This window comes from Accipiter gentilis, chromosome 17 (genome assembly GCF_929443795.1).
Source record: "Accipiter gentilis chromosome 17, bAccGen1.1, whole genome shotgun sequence".
Lineage (NCBI taxonomy): Eukaryota > Metazoa > Chordata > Aves > Accipitriformes > Accipitridae > Astur > Astur gentilis.
This window is the reverse complement of record NC_064896.1, coordinates 3,914,050-3,939,335: the sequence shown is the minus strand read 5'-3', so window position 1 is coordinate 3,939,335 and position 25,286 is coordinate 3,914,050. Positions and strand designations below refer to the sequence as shown.

At 54.8% G+C, this 25,286-nt stretch overlaps 1 protein-coding gene across 2 annotated transcripts in view; it reads left to right on the top strand.

Annotated features, from left to right (window-relative positions):
- The first annotated feature begins 7,957 nt into the window (after window positions 1-7,957).
- The window catches only part of RUNX3 (RUNX family transcription factor 3), a 41,032-nt gene continuing 23,703 nt past the window's right edge, over window positions 7,958-25,286 (top strand). Inside the window, exons 1-3 of one of the 2 annotated variants that reach the window (XM_049820965.1) lie at window positions 7,958-8,349; window positions 9,434-9,590; window positions 14,410-14,514. In XM_049820965.1, the coding sequence (XP_049676922.1) occupies window positions 8,089-8,349; window positions 9,434-9,590; window positions 14,410-14,514 (523 nt within the window). In that variant the 5' untranslated portion in view covers window positions 7,958-8,088. The remainder of the gene's footprint in view (window positions 8,350-9,433; window positions 9,591-14,409; window positions 14,515-25,286) is intronic. The other variant, XM_049820966.1, reaches the window with a different exon arrangement.

Here is a 25,286-nt window from a genome sequence, read left to right as displayed (position 1 = left end):
ATCTGAGGAAGGAGCAGAAGCAACACAACCCGGAGCCCATCTAGCCAAAGCAGTCCAACCGCAGCCCTGCTGCAAAATAGCATCGCCTGGCGTTATTCATAGAAGTGAAAGTAGTGAATAATTGCAAAAAGCCAATGAACCTGGAAAAAATGGTGTGGGCCTGCAGGACAATTTGCAACTGGAACGAGAGGCTGGTTTTCTCAGAATTACTTTGCTGCAGGCAAGTGGTTGGCAGCAGAGTTTGAGGTTGCTCTGCGTCACTGCCGGAGGATCTTCACTGTTTCTCCTGCAGGTTGCCACAAAATCTCATGGAGACGGCAGAAATCCAGGATTGATCACATAGGGATGATAAACACCTCGCACGGCGAGAGCTGGTCCTTGCCCAGGACCTTCTTTTTTGTGGAAAATGGCCAGTGCGTTGCGTTGACGGAAATGTTTGGGGTGCAGTCATGGCACTGGCATAGCAAAAGGGCTGCCAGCCAGCCCGAACCTCATCTGTATCTTCTGCCTTGAGCCATAAGGCAGAGTTAATGAGCTGTGTGTGCCGATGATTTCATGGGCAAGCTGCTTGAGGAGCAACCCGAGTGAGATGGACCTGGAGAGACAACTGAATGGAGAGACGCAGGATCTGCCCGTGGGGCTGAGCAGGCAGCTGCCCGCAGGCAACCGGTACGCTGCCGGCTGTTTTTTAATGCTCCGCACCAAGCAGCGTCGCCATGGGCTGGAGAAATGCACTGCCAGCCTCCTGTTTGCATTTCTCCAGCTGTATGCGATGCCGCTTGGTGCAGAACTTGCAGCTTCGTTGGGCTCCATTGCTGCAATCAGTCCCGTCCTTCTGTCCCTAACCTCTGCCTTTAAATATCAGGTTTGGGGGCTTTTCCAAACTGTTCTCTTGCTGGAGAACAACTATCAGCCACCCTGCGCTGCTACTGCTCTGCGAAGCTCATCTGCCTGCAGACAGGTGGGGAAAACCCTCGCGTGGATGAAAGCTGCTGGATTAGGCACATTTATAAACCACGCATTTATAAACCACCTCCTGTGATATGCGTCCCTCCCAACCCGCCGGCTCTGCCTCCATCAGGACTCAGCCCAGACAAGAGAAATGGGGTAACCACCTCGGGGAGGAGATGGGGAAAGCACTGGGGCTGTGGCAGGAGGGGAGGAGATTCCCGTACCGGTGTCACCGCCGGCCACCACGGCATGCCGGTGGCTCTCCTGGCAAGGAGGCACAGCCAGAGGTTCGGGGTGGGGGGAAACTCTCCACTTCCAGCAAGAAGGATATTCCACAAAGGGCTTCGGAAATTTAGCAAAGCTGCCACGAGGCACCTCCGCTGCCCTGTGGTCAGCCAGCAAGATGCAAACGATGCACAAGGCGACTGCAGAACGCACGTCTGTGGAGTGCCTGGTTAAAGGGGTGTCCAGGGCTCTTGAATCAGCGGGGGTGCCCTCGGGGCAACCGGGCTGGGTTCCCTGTGCGATGCTGATGTCCCACAGGGAAGTTAAACGGATATGATGTGTTTGCACTTGCCTGTAAAACTGCTTTTACTGAGACATGACCCTAAGATGCTCTATCAGACCCGAACGAAAAGGGAAACTGGAGTTCCCTGTCTGACGGCCGGCGCAGGCGGCTGCCAGCCCCCTCCTGCCCTCCTTGGTGGGGGACAAACACCCGTTTCTGCCCCCACATCCAAGAGGTATTTGCAGATGTTGCAGCCCTGAAGCGGTGAAACTTTTGGCCACGGTTTTCTAGCAGCCGGCTGTCCCTCGCATGGAGGCAGGCGAGCGTGCAGGAACGTGAGCGATTCCCAAGGTTCCCTTTCTCTCTCTTCACGTTTGACTTCCCCGAAGGGATCGTTCGGCAGCCGGAGCCCAGCTCAGCCTCGCTCAGGACGGCACGGATGCTTCACCCTGCCAGGGCTCGAGCACGTACCCCGGCCGCCGTTGCGGCGTGTGGATGCAAGACCCTTCCCAGCGTAGCAGGGGAGCACTCAGCACCCATTTGATACCCAGCATCACCCCAACATTTTGGGCCAGGGTGTAGGGAACAGCATTGAAAAAGGCTCTTTGGGAAACACCCTTTGTATGTTCAGCCACAGTACGGGGACAGGAGGTTGGTTTTCCCACCCCACCAGGGATGGGGACGAGCTGTGGGGCAGTTTTGCCAATGCACAGCTATTTTCCAAGACAAGAAACTGCTTTCTGCAGTCTTTTTGTGTTGCAAGAGTGCTTTGCTGGGCACGTGCAGGAGGATTTCCCTGCGCCCCGGCCCTTGGTGCTCTGCCCAGGAGCCCTTCCGTGACAGCGACTCCTCCGAGCGTCTCTCCTTGCAATTAGAAATCATATCATGTTTTTCTGCATCCACCCCGTTGTACTTTTCTCGTTGTCATGTGCCTTTCGGTTCCTCTTTCCACCATCCAGACGTTTCCCCTTTTTCTTTCCTTTGGAATTTTTTTTTATTTCTCCCCCTGTCGCGTTTTGGGTTTTGAAGGGCTCGACATCGTCCCAGGCTCTGGCGGCACAGCCGCCGGACGGGCACTGCCCAGGACCCTGGCGCTCAGTCCCTTCCCTCATGGTTTTGGCTGTGCTGGGCTCCAGGGAAGGTCTGCCCAGGGTCCGAGGAGCCCCACGAAACACTCACCGTGACTTCAACCATCTGCCTTCCAACGTGGGGAACGGACACGTTGGAGATGTCTCCATGCAAGAAGAGTCTTCGTTGCCCATAGAGTCTGGCACGAGGCATTGCACCCCCCCTAAAACTCCTCCGAAACCCCCAAAGAAAGAGAAACTCCCATGAACTTGAATAGCTCTGAACAAAGCCCAATGTTTCCAGTTGCGCTATCCACCTTTGGGCATTTCTGGAAGAGATGGGATGTCCTTAGGTGCTCCATAACCTTTGCATGAATAGTTCCTTTTCTCTGCATAAGCACATTCTTAAAGGAGCATTGGGCTTTCATTCTCCACTTACTTCAACCGTCGTACTTCTCTGTTCACTTGTTTAAATCAAGCATAAAGCTCTAACTGTTCTTTGAATATTTATGACTAGTTTTTATCTCATGCCATGCATACAAAACATACTTGATTTCTTTCCTAAAAGTTTTTTCAAGTGCAAAGTTTTAAAAACATGTGGCTTTTATTGCAGGCAGGAATGAATAACAGCATTCCACCAGTAACCACATTAAATGGAACAGTAATATTCATATGCGTAAGGGCAAAAGCTGCCTTGTTTCCTATTTGCAGTTGAACTCTGAAATTAATTAAGAACTAAAAGGATCTGACAGTCATTAGGATCTTTTAAAAAGGAGTGGAAGTGGCAGATGGGACCCACGCTCCAAAAAGCTCGGCCGTGCTATCAATAGCACAGAGGATGTGAGCCCTGAACATGCTCCTCATTGTCGGGGCGTTGTGGGGAGAGGAGAATCGCGGTCCCGAACAGCGAAGAATGGCACTTTCGTGACTTCAGAACCGCAGGATTCACGTCAATCGCACTCGTGCTCCTAAGTCACTTTGCAGCTTTTGAAAACCCCATCTCATCCCGTCGGCGCTGCACACGCTCGAGCATTTGTGCTACGCCCGGAGCGCAGGGTGCCCGCCAAAGGCCGATGCCGGGGGAACGATGGCTCCTGGCTCCCCTCGTGCGCTATTTAGAGACGATAAATCCCCCGACGGCAGCGGCATCGCTCCTGATTCGCCCCGGTGCGTGCGCTTGGGGCTCACCGCTCTGGTCCCCGAGCGGCCGAGGATGCGCGTGTGGGTGCACGCGCGTGTGGAGTGTCTCCCTGGGGATGCTGATTTAAATGAGGATTGGTAATAAATTGTACTGGTATGAAATGGGGAGAACTGGGAGGACAGGCAAGCCCCAAAGCTGTAGGGAGAGTCAGCGACCACTTCTCCGGCCGGGGCCTTTTCTGATCGTTCAGCTGATGGTGAATGAAACCCGGACGCAAGCAACCAGGTGGGAATCTCACACTGATTTTCCCTGGGGACATCGTTTCATGCCAGGGACGAAAACTCTTGCTAGAGCCTTCCTCCTCCTCTTGCTGCCTCAAGCAAAGATCCTGGACACCAGGGGTGCACGTGCAGACAGCAAGGTGGATTTGGGCAGCCGTGGCTCCCACGGGGTTAATGGATGTCCTGGCCCAGGATTTGATGTCAAGCTGCAGTCTTGGCCCTGGAAGCGGTTGCCGAGAAGGGTTTCGCCCACTGTGGGTATCGCCCAGCCCCGGGGCGCAGCAGAGCCCGGTGCAGCCCTGCTGGAGTCGTCAACAGGCCGGTCTCGCAGCTGGTCCCTCGCCCAAACGCCGGCTTCCCCCTGATTTATGTCTGGGGCAGCCGCTGCTTTTTCTCCCCCCAGTTTCCCCTTATTTCTTCCCCTGAACCCCGCAGCTTCCTCCCACAGGAACTTCTCGCCTGCAACGCCCCTAATCGCCCCGTGGGAGCCCGTTTTAACGGTGACACTCAGGGGTTAAAAATTGTCACCGTCGTGCACCCCATTGCACCCAGCATCTGTTGTTTGATTTATGAATGAATAGCACGCTCCCTCCCTGCATGCTGCTCTCAGATCCCCTTCCCTTAACTACAAAATAGATCCAGACACCCGCATGGCCCTACTGAGCGCCGTGCTCCTGAGAGCTCTGAGGCAGAGTTTGCGATGAATTTTTAATAGAAAGCTTCCTATAAGCCTCTGCGCTCGCTTCCTTGCCGTCGAAACGAGTGACTCTGCTGCTAAATAGCAGCTCAAATGAATTAAAAACTACAGAGGAGCCTGTAAGGGAAGTAATCCCAGCGAGTAATGATTTAAAGAGCCGCTGACCTCCCTGCGATGTGAACAGTAGCTTTTAAGTATTTGAAAAGAGGCCCATGCAAATCCTGGGTCTTATACTCTATTAACCTCCTCTGGAGTGCGGGGAGGGTGGCGGAGGAATAATCCCCACGTGTCGATGTCTCCTGATTTGCGGAGGATGAGAACAGGGTGAGGTTTGCCCCCCCTGTTTGAGACTCCGAATCCTGCTCGTGCTGAAAAGGATAATTCAAAAGAAAGAGAATTCCCGTGAGGGCACGGTGCCGTGGGTTCCCCAAAGCTCTGGGACGGCTTTGCTCGCTTGAACTCCTCTTTGCAGAAACAGCCGCTGCGTTGCTTTCCTGGTCTTTGCACCTCTGGGGGTCACCAGCCGACGGGGGGTTGGGGAGAGCCCGGTTTGGCACTGCCCTGTGGTTTGGGTTTCGGTTTATAGTGCTGCAAGTTGGCGACTAACTCTGCACCGATGCGGAGAAGCGCGGGGCCGTGCGATGGGTTACGGGGGTGAGTCTGCATCCCGTCGCCCTGAAGTCAAGAACAAGTCGGGGTGGGAGGGCAGAGGGTGCCGGAGAAAGCGGGTTTTGGGGAGGGAGCAGGATACGTTGCGCCCTGGGAATACCCAACCTCGGTGGCTGACCCGGCGTTCCTTGAGGACACCTGGGTGATGTAATTAGGTGCCCTTTCCAACAAGTTGCTCCCGGTATAAAAAGGGATTAGAGGAATGCGGGGATGAGCGGACACTGAACGGATAAAGCAGCCGGAGGAGGAAAAGCAGGAGACGTAAAGCCAGTAAACCTGGAAACGAGCACCGTGCTGCGGGGAGGGCAGCTCTGCTGCAAACCGATCTCAAAATCACCCGATGAGGCCTTGCAGGGACACCCACCCTGCGCGGCTCCGGGGTTGCACCTCCGGGGGTGGGGGGGAACACGACAAACGCTGACCGGTTAACCCCCCCAGAACCGCTCACGGAGGCGGGTTAACCCCGGGAGGGGGTTTGTCCAGCAGCGGGAAGAGGCAGGAGAAGTCCCTCCTTGCAGAAAACCCTGGAGTCGGCGGCGAGGAAGGGGGGGAAAAATCAGCAGCCCGGGCCGCCCCGTCGCGCCCGCCCCGTCGCGGAGCCGCCACGGCGGAACCTCGATGCCAACTAGCGGCCGCGCCGCCGCGCTGCAGCGCATGCGCCGTGTGCCCCCCCCCCCCCATCCCCATCCCCTCCGTGCCTCCCGCCGCGGGTGGGGGGACACGACACACGGGGATGTGTCGAGCCCCCGGTAAATCCCGGCGTGAGGCCGGGATAAGCCGGTAGGAGACACACACCCCCCCCCCGTTGCCCCTATTCTGGGGTTTTTTGTGGGTGTTCCCCCCCCCCCCCCCCGCCGCTGCTGAAGGGGGGGTGAAAAATAGAACTAAACCCGGCGGTTGCTTTCACCTAAAAAGGGCAGGATTTCAGTGCCGGTAACCGCGGGAGACGGGCTGACACGCGGGGAGGGGGGGCTGCGTGTCGTGTCCCCCCCCCCCCCCCCCCCCCCAGTCCCCGTCCCGGGCTCCCGGGGCCGGTTGGGCTCGGAGCTTTCCCGGGCACCGGCTCGACGGCCCCGGCGCAGGCACCCGAGTTGCCCCGGTTACTAACGGGGCAACCTCGGTTCCTCTTAGTTAAAAAAGAAAATTATTAATTTTTTTTCTTTTATTTTGGACAAAACCGGGGAGTTTCTGGGTCTGGAGGACAGCGGGGTGCAGAGCTCGGCCCGGGCTCACCCCTCCGGGCACTGCGGCTTGCGGAGGAAAACGGTTCATTAATTTGTGGAGGGAATTGAGGAAAAGGAGAAATTTTATATATAAAATATTTTTTTTAGCGTTGGGGGTTATTTTTGTTTGTTTTAAGGAAAAAAAAATGCGTTTCACACCGCACAGCCCAGAGCCGGGAACGCTGCGGCCCGGTCGGCTCCGCTCCGACGGGCCGTCCCGGTCCATCCCGGGCAGCTCGGGGAAAGCAACCCCCGCCTCGTCCCCCGGTTCTGCCCCTCCGCCCGCCCCCCGCGGTTCGGCGTTTCCGCGGCCGGGGAACGAACCGCCACCTTCGTTCCGTTCCCGCAGAACCGGTGGCTTCGCCGCGAATTTTCTCGCCAACGATTCCGGCCGGAGCCACCGGTCCTGACCGCAGCCGCAGCCCCGGGGGAGCTGCCGGGGACACCGGGAGCCCCGGGACCGCCGGAGATGGAGGCGTTTTTTTTTTTGTTTTGTTTTTTTTTGGGGGGGGGGGGGGTAGTAGAAGGCGGAGGATGGGGAGCGGCGGTTTTCAGCCAGCCACTCCCCCCCCCCCCCGCCGCCGCCGCCGTCGGGGACGCGAGTGCCGGTGGTCCCCAGGGGCTGCCCCGCCGCCGCGGCTTCCCCCCGCCCCGCGTCCCGCCACGGCCGAGGCACGGCGGGGAGCGCGGGCGGCGGCAGCGGGAGGGCTCCGCGGCTGGGGACGTGCTGTATTCCCAGCCTCTCTGCACCACCGCGACGATTTCGGCCCCAAACCGGCCCCACCGAGCCCCAAAACCCTCCGGCGGCGGCGGCGGCGGCGGCGGCGGCGAGAAGCCACCGGGGCCCCGACGTGCGCCCGCCCCGGCGGGAGGGGTGAGGGGGAGGGGCGTGGTTCCCCGCGACCACGCCCGTTTCGGGGGAGACCACGCCCCTTTCCCCGCTTGTCCACGCCCCTTTCGGTTCTGACCGCGCCCCTTCCCCGCCTAGGAGCCCCGTAGTGGGCGGGGAGAAGGACCCCCGCGGGCTCCCCCCCCTCTCCTTCCATTGGCGCGTCGCCCCGTCCGTCAGGGCGCGGCCCGCCCCCCCCCCGGGGCCGGCAGTAAATACGGTACCGGGCGGCGCGGCTGACACTTGGGAGCTGGTTTCGGGGCCGCCCGGCGGAGGGGACCCGCCTGCAGCCGAGGGGTGCCCGGCCGCGACGTGGCTCTGCCGGGGCTCCTCGCCGCCTTTTCCCGGGCGGGGCTGACGGAACCTCAGCGAAACCACCACCGGGAACGAACCCCGGAACCGGGCGGGAGCGGACACCCCCCCTCCCCACCACCACCACCACCACCACCACCACCACCCCCTACCACCACCATCACCCCTCACCGCTCCGCCGAGAACGGCGATCTGCCGGGACGGAGCGAGGCAGCGCGGGGCCCGGCCGCCGCTGCCCCCGCCGCCCCCGAATCCCGAATCCCACCGTAACCGACCGGTGGGCACCGGACCCCACCGGGTCCCTCCTCGTTCCCCCGGGCCGCGGCGGCTCCCTGACGCCCTCCGTTGTGATGCGTATTCCCGTAGACCCGAGCACCAGCAGGCGCTTCACACCTCCCTCCACGGCTTTCCCCTGCGGTAAGATGGGCGAGAACAGCGGGGCGCTGGGGACCCCCGCCCCGGGGGCCCGGGCTCGACCCGAGGTCCGCTCCGTCGTGGATGTATTGGCCGATCACGCCGGTGAACTGGTGCGCACCGACAGCCCCAACTTTTTGTGTTCGGTGTTACCGTCCCACTGGAGGTGCAACAAAACGCTGCCCGTCGCTTTCAAGGTAAGTCCTTGAATTTCGGGGACCCGGTCGGTAAATCCCGGTGGTTCGGTGGGAACCGGCTGAGCTCCGGGTTTGCCCTCCGCCCCGACCCCCTTCGCCTCTTGCCCTCCGCCCCTTTCGCTTTAACTCGCTCCCTGACATCACCTTCAAGGGAACCCGGGTTTATTATTTTTAATCAAGTCTCCGCATTGCCCCGCGGTCACAGCATCTTAGATATTCCGTACAGTTAGGAGCTCTCAGGCAACTTTGAAGTTTAATGAGAGTGGAGGTTAATTACCTTCTTGGGAGAGGGAGAGAGAGCTAGGGAAGGGAGATCTAATCTGCAAAAAAAAAAAAAAAAAAAAAATAAAATAAAGCAAAAAGAGCTGAAGCACCGGGCTGCGCTGCCCGGGCTCCCCGCCCGGCTCCGCTCCCGACGGGGCAGCCCCGGGGCCGGGCATCCCCGCTGCGGTCCCGGGGCTTGGGGCAACGGGGCTGAGACGAGGAAAGCCCAAAAAATCAGAAGGAGGAGAAGCAAGGAGGGGGGGGGGGGGGGGGGTTTGAGGGTGGGGGGCAGCCGGCCAGGATGGCAGCGGAGTCCCGGGAAGCCCGGCGGGGGTGGCGGGGGTTGGGGGGGGGGGGGGTGTGCAAACCGGGTTCCCCCGGCCGTCCCGGCGGTGGGAGGTCGGGATGATGCTCCCCGGGAAGGGGGGGTGGTGGTGGGGGGGGTCCCTGTGCCCCAACCGGGCGCAGGCTCCGGGGTCCCGGTAGCGACCGCTTTGCGCTCGGTCAGCGCTTTTTAAAAATTTAATTTTTTTTTTTTTTTTTTCCCGAATGAAACAAAATAAAACAACAAATTCTCCCGGCGGGGCTGACCCACACCTCCCGCTCCCTGCCCCGTAGAAGCCCCTCGCTCCTTTTAACCCCTTTTTTTAAACTCAGTTTCCCCTTTTCCCCCCGATTTTCCAGCCTTCGGATTGCTTTTGGTTTTGCTTTGGGGGTTTTGGGAGGGGGGTTTAGAGGGGTGTGTGGGGGGGGGAACCGTAGGGCAGGTTAGCTCCGACCGCAATTAATTTTAGCCTAAAATCCTCTGGTCCTGCCCTAGGTCGTAGCCCTCGGAGATGTTCCCGATGGGACGGTGGTCACGGTGATGGCAGGGAACGACGAAAATTACTCGGCCGAACTCCGCAACGCCTCCGCCGTGATGAAAAACCAAGTAGCCAGATTTAACGACCTCAGATTTGTTGGGAGAAGTGGCAGGGGTAGGTACCGGCCGGGAAATGGTTGCTCTTTTTATTTTGGTTTGGTTTTGTGTTTTTTTTTTTTTTTTAAGAAAGAGGAGGGGAAGAAAAAAAAAAAAAAAAAAAAAGAAAAAACCCAAACCAGGTTTAGTTTTGGTTTATTTGATTTTAACGGCGTGTTTCTCGCGGGCCGGTGGTTTTGTTGCTGCGGGCTGGGGTTGTCACGCAGGGAGGAATCCCCCCCCCCCCCCAGTCCCGAAGATGTTCCCGAGTGGGTGATGGGAGGGATGCGGGAGCAGCCCCCGCCGCCTCCCCGGCTGCGGAGCGGCTCTGCCCCGCTTATCCCGAGGCTTTTCCCTTTGCCGAGGTGTCGGGCAATGCCGATGCAGGAGGAAAAAAAAAAAGATAAAAAATAAAACCAAATAGCTGGTTGTAAAACCTCCGCGGCGGGGTGGGGGAAGGCAGGCGCTCTCGGGTGGGTCGGTGCGTCCCCTTCCCACGGGGAAGGTGCTCCGGGGTTAATAACCCACCTGGCAGCTCGGTTTGAAATGGTGAAAATCAAGGGTTTCAAGTAAAATAATCCTGAGGTGTTGGGCATGAAGGGAAGGCGGACAGAAAAGCTCATTGCGGTCGGGAGATGAAGGCGCAGGATAGAAATCTGGGGGCTTTTTTTTTGGGGGGGGGGGGGGGAGGTTGGCTTATTTTTTCCACGCTTGTCGCATGGAAAAGCGGGAGAGAATTTTGATTTTCTGGCCGTAGAGGTTGGCTCTATCGTTTTAGCCTTAAACGGATCACGCTGCTGGCTTTTTCAAAACAAACCGTCAAGGAACTCGGGCTGTGCCATCCGAGGAGAGGGAAATAAATCCCCGCAAAATACTGAACGGCAGCGGGTGGCGGGGGCAGAGCCCTCCCTGATCCCCCGCAGCCGTGTTGTACCTGAATTTCGGAAGTATAAATAGAAATTCGGCATTTCGTCACCAATAAACGCTGCAGATCGAAGCGCTTAATTGTTCATTGAAACAAAAATAAGAACGCTATATTTTAATGGCCATATGGCAGCATTTTCTCAAAGGGTTCGAATGTATGCGCACAATGTCAGATATATTTTGACTTCTCTGCATTAATTAAAAGCAGTGATGTTAGGAATTATTTGCATGTAATAACTGTTTACTTGTTCCTCTTTATGAAACTCGAATAGTTTACATTCTTTCATACATTTCCTTTTTCCTGTTGGCTCCTTCTCCATGTTGCAGTTTCTTTAAAACTCTCCACTTAACTGGTTGCAGGTTGATGGATGGAAAATGTTTTTCTTTTATGAATTAAGCTTTCATTTCTGTAATCAATTATTCTCTTAGGCTCTTTTCTTTCTGGTTTCTTTTTTTTTTTCATCCTCGTTACACAAATTTCCAAACTGAATACAACCCAATCTCAGCTTGACTCTTGAATTCATTATTAACTTTCTTCCTCTGCGCTCCCAAGCTCTGAATTGACAGTAGTTTACAGTCTCAAAAAGCACTTGGGTGAACAGTCTCCCTCCTCGGGCAGAGTCCTGGCAAATACTCATTACAGCAGTGGAAACACCTCCGCTGCCTCTAACAGGCTTTGGAGCATGAAACATAACTTAAGTGCTGATTTCTTTTTTTTTTTTTTTTTTTTTAATATATTCTTGTGGGATGAGGCTTTGTAATATTTGCAGAGAAATAACCCCCACCGGGGCTCCCTGGGGCTGGCGCGAAGGTGGCACAGTGGGGTTTTCTCGCAGCATGAAGTATGTGCTTGGTTCCCTGTGTACGGCTGTGCTTTCCTGGCAAGAGGCTCTTTCAGACCTATTTAGTGTGAAAAATCGTTTCTTATTCCATTTTTATTCTGGGTGTCACGCTTGCTTTCCCTTGGTTGGCTTAATCTCTGAAAGCCCGTTTATTCTGGCAGAAATTTGGATTCGCTGCAAAATATTTTGTTGGAGCAGAGCTCTGTGTGTGTGTATAAATGTTTGTGTAAATCCGATGTGTGGACGCGTGCGTCTGTAAACACGCAGAATCTGCCTCCGTGAACAGCCCGTACGTGTGCTGAGCTGCAGGAGCCCTCTCAAATCAGAAGCAGCGAGGCTCTCGTTTTGAAAACATGACCTGAAATGATTCAGAATTGGGCATTTTTAGTATTAATGTGTCTGGGATCATTCCCTGGCACTGTGAGCTGGGAAGAGCAGGTCCCTACCTCCCCCCACCCCCCAAAAAAAACCCCAAACAAAAAACAAATTACCATCTCCATGTGCAAGACAAAGGGAGGGGAAAAGGACCAGTTTCTCTCTATGCTTTGCTCTAAAAAAAAAAAAAAACCAAACAAAAAAAAACCCACCCAAAAAACCCTTTTCCGCTCAGATTGCACTGTATAAAATGAAAACCAAGGCCAGCGGGGTGCTGCGATGCCCGCTGCACCCCACCGCCTCCTCTCCCAGCCGGAATATCCCCCCGGAGCATCCCGCGGAGCCGTGGGTGCTCCCAAACCCACCCAGGAGCTGGGATCCAGCCCCACGCAGTGGGTGAACCATGGCTGGGGCTGGGGCGCGGTGGGACTGAGTAACCTCGGCCCAGCTTCCCGAGAAGGCGGGAAATGAGTAAAAATGATGCTGAGTAATAATTGTCATTTTCGATTCATGGGAGGATTTTTGAGAGCTGTTAAGAGACACAAAAATGGCCTGGCTGGCTCTCCGCGCTCCGGCCGTCCTCCCTGGAGAGGTATTTGTATCTGTAGTGAGCAGAGGGGGAAACTGAAATGCAGGGAAGTTATTTCACATGGAGATTAAAAAATAAAAAATTAAAAAAATAAAAATAAATCAGATGCTGGGCTCAGCTCCCAGCGTACGGAAGGGTTTAATGTGTCGGACAAGCCGGACTTGCCTGCACGCTGCCTGCTCCCTCGCGTGCAAACCAAGGGGCTGCCTCCCCTCGCCTCTCCTCCCGCGGAATTTCCTAAATAATTGCTCCTAATAATCCTCATCCCTGCACTCTGGTTCTGCAAACGTTTTTGCCAACAAATATTCAGCGTTGGTTGGTTTTTACGTGGCCGTGCAGGCACCCGGGAGCCTTCATGCTCCGCAGGCTGCGGCAGCACGGCTCTTCCATGCAGGTTGTCAGCACGACCGTTTCATTGGGGATTAAAATTGCATTTGGGAGGGTAAAAAAAAATAAATTCCTTTTTGTGCAGAAAATGAGCTGAAGGGTTGTGCAGCGTTTAGTCCTGTTTTGAAAGCTGAGGTAGGGCAGGGACTGATGTTTGCTGTCTGCTTTAAAGCCAGCATTTCCCTCCCCTCCGACGTTCCCGTAGAGAAACTCTCCTACCTGGGATAATTGCAGGATGTTCTCTGGAGGAGATAATTTCATTTTTTTCTGTTTATTCTTTTTTCCTTCTAGCTGTATAAATACTGTTTTGTTTTGCTGTGGATATTCTCAGGTCCAACCCCGTAGCTAGATCATGGTCGGGATCTGAAAACCCCTAATCCCTTTAGGGAAAAAAGGAAAGGAGGTGGTTTCTTACTGCATTTATTTGTGAAATAAAGGCTGGAAGAGCTAAGGGCTATTGCCTGGGCATTTCCAGGCTGATTCCTGCTGGGGTTTATACCTCTGAAATACTCCGTAGCTTTGAAATCTCAGGGTGATTTCTCTCGGAGGGGGTTTGGTTAGAGAGGTTTGCTCCCTTGCGTGTGCAAACCTCTCTCCTTTACCCAAAGGACTCCTGAATCCGGGGAGGCTGCGGGAGAGCGGAGGCCCTTCCCACGGGCAAGGAAAAGGCAGAGGGTCCAGGATGGGGATGCCAAGGCTGCAGGAGGTGGATGGGTTTGGTGGTTGAGGTGGCATATGGGTGCAGGGGTGATAACACCCTCCGTGATGCCAAAAAGTTTTTTCTGGCTGTGGATGGAAACGTGTTCTGCTGGAGCAAGGGGTGACTGTTGTCTTCTTGCAAAATTGGGCTCCCAAGGGCTTTTTACTGCTTTACCCCTGTTTTTTTTAAAAAAAAGGAAATAAGCTCTGTGCTTCAAAAGCATCCCTGAAAAGCCCCCAGGATGGTATCTGAACTCTTTCCCAGCAATGGTTTTCTGGTCGGGGCTGGGACAGGGGGACAGTCCTCGCAGCCGGCAGGGCCACCTGTCTGGTAGCCCCTTCTGGTGGCCAAAGCTGGCCGGCTTCAATTCCCATTTTGTAGTTTCCAATTTCTGGCCCTGGCCCCCGTACGTGGGCAGCCACCGTCCTCTCCAAACGTCCCCGCGTGGATGCAGCCGCAGGGCCAAAGCCACCGGGCTTCTCCTCCCGAACGCCAGCACCCATCGCCTGCAGACTGATGCCGTCTCACCAGCTTGCTCCCGCAGGAACATCCCACGGGAGCCGGGACCCTTATCCATCCCTCGCGGAGGGGGGTCCCTGCGTCCAGCGCCGCGTTTCAGGGCTGGATTCCCATGGGAAAAGGGGAAGCATCTGAGCGGGAAGGCACCAGAAAGCTGCTGTGGGTGGAGGGGTCGATATGGGGACAGGGCAGGGGAGGGGGGGGGGATAAGTGACTTTTCCATCCAGGAAGGTCCTGGCTCCCGCTCTGAACCGGGTCCAAGCCTCTCTCTGCTGCAGCCAGCTGAACCCCAGCGGGAGCCGGCCGAGCTTTGTGTCTCGGCAATAATGTCTCATAAAATTAAATGATGTGTGTGTTGGAGTTCGGTGGATGGGGATATTTCTGTCTGAGCTCGCTCCAGCAGGAGCCTTTCGCTCCCACAAGAGCTGAACCCATGTGAATATCCTCATTTCTCTTCGTTTTGTTTTTTGTTTTGTTTTTTTTTTCCCCCCACCCTCCTTAGGAAAAAGCTTTACCCTGACGATCACCGTGTTCACCAACCCCACCCAAGTCGCTACCTATCACCGAGCCATTAAAGTGACCGTAGACGGACCCCGGGAGCCACGAAGTAAGTGATGTGTTTTATTTGGCAGCCACCGAGAAGCGCGGCGGTGGGGGGGGGGGGGCGTGCAGGGGGCCGAGCTTTCCGTGGCCAAAGGATGCAGGATGCCTCAGCGGCCGGGCAAAGCCAGCCGGCGCAGGCACCATTTGCAGCGCGAGGAGCTAATGAGATGGCGTTGGCGTGGCCGAGCGAGCCCCGAGAACGCGTGCCACGGCGGGCACGGCTCGGCTGCTTTTATTTTCTCCGTACGGCGGAGCGTGGCCTGTGTCCCTGCCTGCTGCTTGCTCTTGCCGCGTTCCGTATCCCATCGTGGCGGGATGGTTTTATAGCTCCGGACCTCGTGGTGGTTGGGATGTAGGGAAAATGCTTTGGGCTTTGACAGCGAAAATACGAAGGACTCAAATCTGGCGGCGTGCAGGGTGTTTCTGGGGGGAGTTACAAAGCCAGAGATGCTGCGCCTGGCTTCGGAGGCTGACTTGCTGATTATTAAACCAAAAATGTTTGCAGGTTTCCTCCGCGCTGTACTTGTATTTGCCTGTCTGTCCGCATGGGCCCAGGAGAGCTCGGCGAGCACCTTCCCCTTTTGGTTAGCGGTGGTTTCGCTTTCGGGTTGTCAAAGGCTCCGGCTGGCAGCGCCCGCGGCCGGGGGCTGCGTTGCTTGAGAAAACCAAAGAGACGATTCAACCGCAGAAACGTCTTTCTGTTTTGATCGGGTAGGCTCTCCTGGGTGCAGGATGGTGCCTTTTGGTTGAGAGCGGCTCTTGGCAAAGGTGGCTGCGAATCGCCCTCGTTGGGTTGGTTTTCGGCGTCGGGCCGGTTTGAGCTCACTTTGGCATCTCCCGTGATGCGAGGAGCGCGGGGAAATGCTCCGGTGCCGTCAGCTGGAGGAGTTTCCTCTTTCCATGAGTGTTATTTGCTCTGTTGGACCCCCTGTGCGGTGGGACCTTGTCCCCAGGGCCTCCGTCTCCAGCTTTTTGCTCTGCCTTCGCCTTCCTGCTCACTCGACACCACCCCGGGGACTATAAAGCAGAGTTTGTTCCCTTCGCGTGTAAAGCTGTCGGTGCCCAAATTGAGGGGAAACGGTTTGATCCTTCTAAATATGCTTTAGAAAATATTTTCTGTTGATGCTGTCGTTGGGCCATCGGTGCCCCTTGATGTCAGGCCAGGTGGAGGCTGTTACCTCGGCGAAGGGAGTTTATTTGCATCGGGGTTCGTTGGGTTTTCTTCCCCCTTGATTTTTATTTTGGAATGCGAGCGGCTTTACAGGAGCCTGTCAAGCTGCCGGGCTGGATTTGCAAAGCCAGCATCCAGGCGATGCAATGCTCTTGGTTTTTCTTTTAAGCCAGAAACACAAGGCAGGTGCCTGTTGTGGGGCTGGGGTGGCGAATAAATCTGGGTCGTGGTGGGTGCTGCAGCCACTGGGAACGGGCTCAGCCCGGGGCTGGGAGGGGAAAGCAGGCAGGAGTTAGGCAGGGAATTTCACAACTCTTCCAGGTCAGGAATAGAAACCAGGTCTCCTGACTCCTGGCTCAGCCCCTTATCTGCTGCATCAGATCGCCTTTCTAATAATAATAATAATAATCAGGAATACATAAATAATAATACAAGGCGAGATAGTTACTACTCTTAGCGTTTGGTTTGCTCTGACTTCACCGATAGCCACCGCTCGCCAAACCCCCGCTGAATCATACCCGCTCCTCCTGAATTTCAACAGCTCGGCCCATCGCTCCCGATCTTTAATTTAAATTTTCTGATATGGAGACGAAGGATTCGTAGCCAGGCGGGGAGCTGGGGGGCTGAGCCGTAGGCGTGCTCGCCCTGCGATGTTTGGGTTGGGGCCGTGCCTTCGTTTGGCATAATTAGGCAAAACTGGAGGATGGAGCGGCTTGCCCTGGCTCTGGCTTGGTGTGCCCGAGGGATGCCCTCCCTGGGACGCCGTCCTGGGCTGCAAGGTCAGCAGTTTTCTCCTTGTTTTTTTTTTTTTCTGATTTGTGGACCTCAAAACGTTTGCGCAGGAGGTGTAGGCTCCTTAAGGAAGTCTGCGTGGCGTTTATTTGCTGCTTATGCCCTTGCCTTGTGTGGACCCCAAATGTCAATCTCTCCCCCCCAGGCCCTGCACCTCCACAGCCCATAAAATTGCTGATCGAAGGAGTTTAGACCCGAGTTGTGTTTTTTGGGGAATTTTTTCAGATGATCGTAGATTTTTTTGGCAGTAAAGGTTATATTTTGAATCCCATTTTGACCCTGGGGCTTAAATTCATGATTGATGAAAATCCAGTGTCTTGCACTGGAAGAAAAAAAAAAAAAAACAACCCAACCCTCTTTTTTGCCACACTTTGGTTTGCATTTTCTAATGAAGATGAAATTTTTAAAAAGTACTTAAATAATGACCTTCGCCCTTCCCTCCCTGCAGTTGTCTGCAAAAACCCTCGGTGTGGAAATGCCGGCTGCAAAATGATCTGGGCTCGCTCGTGGAAACCCAACGTGGTTTTCCTGGTTAACCTGCCACTGGGTGGCTCTCTGGCATAGCACCCCTCGGTGCACCGGCACCCGCCAGGCTCACAGGCCGGCAACCGGAGCCGGTAAAGCTCCGGTAATAACCACCTTTGGCCAAACACGACGGCTCGGGCTGTCTTGGCTTTGGGAGGTGAGAGTTGCCAGCAGGAATTGCAATTTTTTTGTGTGTGTATATGTATTACATACACTTTTTAACATATATATATGTAAATACATACGTGTGTGTATATATGTGCATATATATGTGCGTGTGTGTAAAAATATAAGGGGTTTTTTCCCCTTCTTGGCTGCAGTGTTGCAAATGAGTGGGACATGGTGCTTGTTGGCTCCTGTTGTGCAGGATCGGCGCTGGCCGGGGCTGGAGGCTGGATGTGGGGCTGGTGCGAGCGGGCAGAAAAGCACCCTTAATGTGGAAAGAATTGGCCATTTGTCTTGGTATCCTGGGAAAGCCCTGGGCATCGTCTTCTCAGATGCGGCGAAATTCCTCCAGCAAACGTTCTCGTGGGGTTTTTGGGCCAGAAACGCGGCTGGGCTCCATGCCCCACCTCTGAGCATGCCATTCATCTTCCACCCCTGTCCCATCGCTTCATCTCAGCCCTTGAGCAAGTCTTTTAACTAAAGCTGCGCCCAGAAAAACTTCTGAGGAGTTTGAAATCGAGTCGAGATGGGCGAGAAATTGCAGGGAAGCAAAGGGTGACAGTCGGAGCACCCCGTGGGGCCGGGGGCTAAAGCCTGGATGGGGGGACCGGGAGAACCGGACCATGGTTTTGAAGACACCCAAGCGTGCTCGTTTGAAGGACCCACAGCCAAGCGAGGAACAACGCCAAGGCGTGTGTGGGGCTGATAACAGCGGTGGCTTTGGCCGAGCCACCGTCTCGGCGGCTCCGCCGCGGTCCCTGAGCATCCCTTGCAAGCCATCCCGCTGCTCCCTCCGAGCGCCCCGCTCGCTCCGGGATATTTTTTTTTCTTCTTGCGCTCAGGCTCTTTCTGGGTTAGCTCTGGAGTGAAAAAGGACATTTTTTCAAGTTGACACCTTAGCTCTAAACAAATGGCGCAGCGGGTGCCAAGTGTTGACATACTTTGTACAAACAGGAAGTAATAAAATATTTGAACTTCCTGTGGAATTTCCTTCTTTTTTTCCCCCCCTTCTCTGCAGCTCTTTATTTAGCAAGAGCCCGACTCAGCAGAGCTGCAGCCCTGGTGCAAAGCCCTCTCACATCCACAGCTGCTTGCAAAATAATCCACAAGAGGCAGAACATGTTAAAATGAATAGCTGGAAGCTATACAGGGATGTTTAGTCTGTTCCTGGGTAAATGGGAGCATCTCCAGGGCCTCCCCCATCACACCCACCTGCTGGCTGCCTTCCCTTTCCCTTCTCTTTCCTTTCCCTTCCCTTCCCACCGCTCTCACCTCCTCTCTGCTGTCACTTTTGCTCTCCTCCTCCCAGCTCCCCCTTGCAGCACCAGCCCTTCTGCCCATCTCCTGAGAACTCTTGTGCAAAGTCTCTTCCCCCCCCCCCCTTAAATGCCTTTTCCCCCCCCTCTTTGACTTTTTTCTTGCTGCCATTCAGTCTTCCTTAACCTCTCTCCCCCCTTTCTAAATCTCCTTTGCCCTTAACCCCTTATTTCTGATTTCCACCCCATCCCTGCTGTCCTGGCCACTGTGTCAAGGAGGAAAGGGAGACCAGGAGGGCTCCACCACCCACCATAACCCTTGTGGGGAAGCACATCTCTACCCAGCCACGCTCACCTAGGGTAAAAACCATCCCTCAGGCTGTGAGGATGCACAGAGCCCCGTGTGTCTGTGCCGGGGATGTGGGAAGGGGTGCAAGGCAGCCGCGCCGGGTTGTGCGGAGCCCTCACCGCTTGCATGGTGAGGGCTTGGACCTCTTTGAGTGTAAAGTTGCTTTCTGAGGTTTAATGCTGCTTAATGGGTGAATGGTGCTGGTTTTCTTCCCCCCACCTCAGCAAAGGAGGTTGAGTAGATGGAGTGAGGTGCTGGACCGAGGCAGCGTGGACCTCCCTGCTCTTACATTGCAGTTTAATTTTTTTCCTGTCCTGGGCTAAATGATGAAACGGAGGGTGAGGAAGGGAGGGTTGTAGCTTGGGTTTCCACACCTGAAGAGTGAGGGGCAGTAGGGTCCCCGTGTCCCTTCTTGTTGCCCACTCAGCCCCAGCAGCAGCGCGAATGCCGGTGGAGGTGCTGGTGCTGGTTGTTGGTGTCTCCCATCCTGCTTGTTTTGGGTATGCGCGTCAGAGATTCGGTGCTTTCGGTCGTGTCCCGGCTTGGTGTGACCACAGTGCGTGCCAGGAGCGTGTCCCCGTCCTGCAGCATCTGCTGGCTTGGACCAAGAAGAGGAGGGGGCTTGTGGCTGGGCATCCCCTCGCCAGGCAAGGGCTTTTCATATCCCCTCTCCTCTTGGCCCTGCGGGGTTTTTCTGGCTGGGTCCCATCTTGCACAGGCACAAATCCCCTCCGTGGCCACTTTTCCTCCCCAAAAAGGCTCCTTCCCTGAGGAGGGAGCAATGGGGCCATGCCGGCAGTGGTGCCACCCCGGAGGGGACAGCCCAGCGGCTGCCGCTCCGGCTCACCCCGAGCACCCGTTCACCCCTCGTGTGGCATGTAGCCAGCGGGTGGAAAGGCTTCTCACCTCCCACGGCACTGAGTTGTTTCCAAGAACCGCTGCTCTTTGCTTTCCTATTTTCGAGATCCTCAGCTGGGTAAGGATTTCCCTCCCTGCCTGCCCCCTCTGCGTGACATCAGCCTGAGCCACAGCCCGGCCCTGTGCTCTTGGCTGAGAAACTAAGAGTTTGGGACCTGCAGGGGGTGGAAACCCCCTCGTCCATGCCTGTGCAAGGTGTTAGTGTCATCTGTGTCCCCGAGGTGTTGGCGGTCGGTGGGTGCAAGGCTGCAGCTTGGGTCCTGGCTGCCTTTGAGCACCCTGTGCATTGGGCGCTCTTGCCTTCAAGTATGGGGTAAAAAAAGCAAAAAAAAAAAAAAACCGGCGAGAAAGATTGACTGTAAAGGGGAAAAATCCTATCTGTAAATCCAGCCTGAAGAGGGCTTTGCCACTGTTAATACTGGGCTGGCTGTGGGAGGAGGGTGCAAGAGCATTTCTTCCAGCGGTGCTTGCGCTGCCCAGGTGGCAGCCGGTGAGGAGAAGGGGTTGTATCAGCACTTACTGGGGATGACACATACCTCGCTGTGGCTTCTCTATCCATCTCGAAGCTACGCTGATAAAAGCAGCACCCTGAACCACCCCGTCCTGTGTCGGACCCGCCAGCCCGGACACACCTCGGTACCGCTGCCCACACCCCCGTATCTCACCACCTCCATCTCGGTTCTCATCCCACACCCAGCACCTCGCCAGCCCCGGCTCCCCAAACCCTGGCGCGTCTGCAAACCACCCTGAAAAAGCCTTTCTGGCTTTTTAAAAAAAAAATATTTAAAGTGCATCTGGGTCCATTTTTCTTGAGTTCAGAGGACTGTGGGGTTTTTTCCCTTTTATTCCTAGAGGATGCTGCAGTTTGAGGCTAGAGAGAAAAAGGATGCGCTGGACCGTGCTAGCGAGGCAAGCGATTCCCCCGCTACTTCCGCGGTCCCTCATGGCTGTAGACGAGTCTGAGATTTAGTACCAGAAACAGCAAAACTGATATCCCATTTTACTCAGGGAAGGGAAAAGAGGTGCAATATTCCACCCTGTTAATCAGAATAAGCTCTGCGGACACCCCAATATGATGCCAACAACTAGAAGTCACCAGGCATCCCCTAGAAGATGGTGCTGCCCTAATTTGAGCCTCCCATCCTGCCCAATATAACCAGCAGATTTTGGACAGAGTGGTGCGAGGCTGAGCGCTTGGGTTTTACATTTGCCATGGGCTGCGTTGGGAAACTCCAGTGCTTTAACTGGGACGGTTGCACGCGTGGAGTCGGTCCCTCCCCGCCGCCCTCTCTGCTCGGCACCGGGCTCGACCCCCAAAGCACGGCGGGGATGCGTTTATTTGAAGGCGAAGGCAGCCTGCCCAGAGCCGAGGCTGTGCCGTGACTGGGTGAGGCCAAAGAGCTGAGTCAGCCCCTCCGTGCTCGCTGGCAGCAGGGCTCGGATTTTGGGGGGTTTTGGCGGTGGGGGCTTCCCCGTGGCGTTACCTTCCAGGCTCCTGCTTGTTTTTCCTGGGTTTCGGCAGCCCTGTGCAAACTTGATTCCTTTAGCAGTATCATATTTTCATGCTTTAATGGCTTAAATGCCATCCAAAGTACAAAATGATGTGTTTAATATATTGCAGAGTTAGTTATTTCCTTGCTAACTTTTGGGTTGTAATGTCTTTAAAAGCATTGATGGTTTCTGGTGAGATTTCTGGCTCCTTGGTAATTGCTTGTAACAAAGAACATCTCTTTAGGGCTTCCCTCATTTACACCGTTTTGGGGGAAAAAAGAAAGATGAAGCAGAAATGTTCCCGTTACATTTTCGCTCTCGGGGAGCGGGGCAGATGTCGGGAAACCCACGGCAAGGCTGCTGTTTGCCCCCCAGCCCGGTGGGGATTTTGGCCGCCCCGTCTTTGGATGCTTGGATCTGTGCTGCAGGGGAATTTGTCTAAATCCACACCGTGCTTCCTCCACATGGGGGGGAAAAAAAAAAGGTTGTCTTATGGTTTTGTTATGATTCAAAGCAACTTTGAGAGGAGACGGGGACCTGGAAGAGCTCTGCAGGGCTCAGGGAGGCTTGGGGAGATGCATCGTGGCCCTCTGGGATGCCAGCTCCATGAATCTGGATGATGAGATAAAATCTGTAGCTCTCCCATTCCCGGGACATGGGGGAATCAGGATCTACAGAGCGGCAGACACGGGTGCGGGTCAGCGAGGGCCACCCTAAAATAGCTGAGGATGAAGAATTGGGAGTGGGGCAGTGGGACAGGGTTACAGGATGGGAGCCAAAGAGGAGCAAGGGTAAAATGATCTCCTATTGCCGTATTCTTACGGGCAATTTTGGGACCCCGCAGTCTGCAGCGTGCTCAGGGCAATGACACCCCGTTTCCTGCGCCTTTTACCCTCGGAGATTTGATACGGCTTTGGCAAGTGCTTGGAGAAGAGATAATAAGTTATTAGAGGGTATTGCGCTTCTCAGAAGCTCGAATAGAGACCCAGGACGGGGGCTGCGTTGTGCCAGTATTGTACGATTTCAGATCTTTATCTTGGCAAAAAGGCTTCCTTGTGGGGATGCATAAAACTTGAACTTGAGATGTTTCAGTAATTAAAAGCAGGCTCAGTGCTGAAGTGCTCCCGTGGGGTGATAGTTTTGGGTATTATTAGGGTCTTTTGTGTTATTCCCCTGCTTGTCCTTAGCTAGATATAAATACACAGACATTTCCCAGTTTGTCCGGGAATTAGGACAAAAAAAAAAAAAGGGAAATGGCAAAGAAAAAGGAAAAATAAGGAGAAAAAAAAAAGACAGCTAAATCAATCAAACCAACAAAATCATTTAAATAAATAAGTGACCTCACCACTTCCTGGACAGTTATTTGTCGATATAAAATTGCTATAATTTGTTCTAATTTAAAATGCGGTGCTTAAAATACACTGATTTCCCACTTCTCGAGACCTGTCCCCTTCCCTGGGGAGGAAGAGGAGGAAATCCTGAGTGACACTTTCTTACTTCCCTATTAACTCTCTGCTCTGGATGAGCTGCGGCCGTTGGAGACGGAGATTTAAAGAAACCTTGCGGGCTCCCTACGACCGGCCGGGCGCTTTGGCATCGCTCTTGCTGGTGGGGGACCTGCCACGGTGCTTCCCCGCAGTGGCCCTTGGGCACAGGGGGAGATGATGCTGCCCGGGGACATCAGGCTAATCCCAGCCGTGCTCCAGCCTCTGGTTTTGCCGGTCGGAGCCTGTGCAGAGCTCATGGGTCTTTGCTTCTCCGCACGCTGATCCAGCCCCACAGAGGGCCCTACCTGGGGAAGGAAAAGGGCTGTGGATGGGACGTAGGCTTTTTGGGGTGTCCTGAAACCAAGCAGGCATGGGATATCCTCCGTGGGAATGCAAGGTATTTTGATATTTTAGTTTTATTGGTGTTTTCTCTGCCGTCCCTCCGGCTGCCATTGGGTTTGTTGGTGCCTGGGTGAGGGCACTTGCATGGATGGTGCCCGAGAGCCCCGACCGCCCCGTGCCTCCGGCACGGAAACCATTCAGCTCCATCCCACCATTCCCTGTCCCGTTTGCTCTTTGGATGAAGACAAATGAAAAGCAAACCCTGGCCGGATCGAGGGGCTGGGAGGACGGCACAGCATCGGGTCCATCCCTGCAACACCCCACCAGGCACCTCGAGTGGGGCACGACGCCCGCTCTCGCCCTCCATCTGCCAGATCCCTTAAAAACCTCCCTTACACCCCATTAACCGCGGTCTTTGCAGCGAACGGCCGGGCAGGAGGCAAAAGATGAGGTTGAACCCGCATCTCTCGGAGCGTGGAGGAGGCCCGCGGGTGGTGGGGCAGCAGCCGGCCCCGGGCTGGGGAGGGATGAGGAGACGCCGGCTCAGGGCTCCCGAGTTCATGCAGGAGCCCTTGCAAATCGGTACTTGCTGCGAAGGAGGGTTTCTCTGTTTATATTCCCATCGCTAATGTGTTTTGATCCCAGCGGGGAAATTTGCACCCTTTGGTATCTGCCGAGACCGTCCAGGGCATTGTTTTCTTGCAGAGGCAGTTCGGACCGCTGTTGATACATGCATGGCAAGCAATTATGTTAAACTACCTCCTCCTCTAATTTCTTATAGGCACTGCTATCCAGTTAACCCCTTCAGGCTTCAATCCCACAAAGACAAGGCGAGGGGGAATCGGAGCTCAGCTCTGGGGCAAGCGGATAAAAATCCCTCCGGGAGAAAAGCAGCCCGGCATTGGGTATCTGTGGGTCGGGCTGTGTGAGACCCCCAGCCCCGTGTGGGACCCGCTCGCCCCTCGGCAGGGAACGGGGACGCCCCGGGGGACACCGGGGTGCTGGGGGCTTGCAGAGCGTTCCCTGGGGAGAGCGAAGCGGGGACAAAGGTTGCCCGACCGTGCTCAAAGCAATGGGTTTGCATCGCCTGGGCCTTTGGTGCTACAGCTCGAGGGTGTAAACCCGGCCTCAAAAGAAGTATTAATAGAGCAACTCAAATTATATGGGCTCCAGTAAATTCACTCCTCTAATTATTTTATTTGCTGCTTATAGTAAATTCCACCTCTCTGTTTATAATCACCGGGCACATAATAACTTCAAAATCATTTCACTTAAAAATGACCAATATTTTCTAAGCAAAGCAGTATTGGGAGTCAGAACAAGGAAATTATTTTTGCTTGCATTGTACAAAGAAATCTTTGTTGAAATTGGTGGCAACACCTCCTGCTTTTGAAAGCTTCAGGAAAACCCCAGGGCACCATTCTCAGCTGGGGTGGAAGAGACATACCTGGTCCTGCTCTGGCTTTGAAAATAAATCAGAATCAGAGAAGCGGGCACTGATAGTGTATTTGGAAGAGATTAAACTGGAGCGAAAGGATCCTCTGGTGGATGGAGGATGTTTGGAGAATTAAGTTTCATTGAAGGCTTCTTCCAGAAGGATGTTGGTGGTGTTTCGATGCCGGGTGCGGAGGCGAGTTGTGCCAGGTGCCGTACAAATAAATAGCAAAAGAAATTCCTGCTGGTTCCAGCGGTGCAGCCCAAAGGCAGCTGTGCAAAGGGACGTGTGGGCTGGGACGCAGGTGAGGGCATATGATGGCACTAAAAAAGGAGTATTTGCGAGCACTGTGGCAAGGATGTTGGTGAGCTTCACTCCTTCACAAAGGGGCAGTGGTTTGCCCTGTGCTTCAGTTTACCCATTTGTAAAGCAGATCTAATAACCTGGTGGGCAGCCGGTGATGCGGGAGCGTTGCACACGTAGGGAGGCTGTCGTCGGTGAGGATTTATCATGCTGTAGCTGGGACTGCATGTTGCAGGGTTAATAACGCAATGTGGCCCCGTTTCCCTCGGGCAGGGTTTGCAAGCTCGAGGACAATGCAAAGGGTCACAGATTGGAAAAGAGAGAATAAAAAAAAAAGAAGTAGTCAGTGCTAAAAGGCAAGTTTCATTTCATTTCAGGGAAGACAACAGCTAAAGGACCATAACTATCAAACAAAACCACAAGATCACATCAGATGTCAGGGCAGGACACGTCTCGTTTCTCCCTCTCGAAAGGGCTTATCAGCGCAACCAATCGCTTTAATGATGTGGCAGAGGGAGGAAGAGGATTTGACTCAAAGTGAG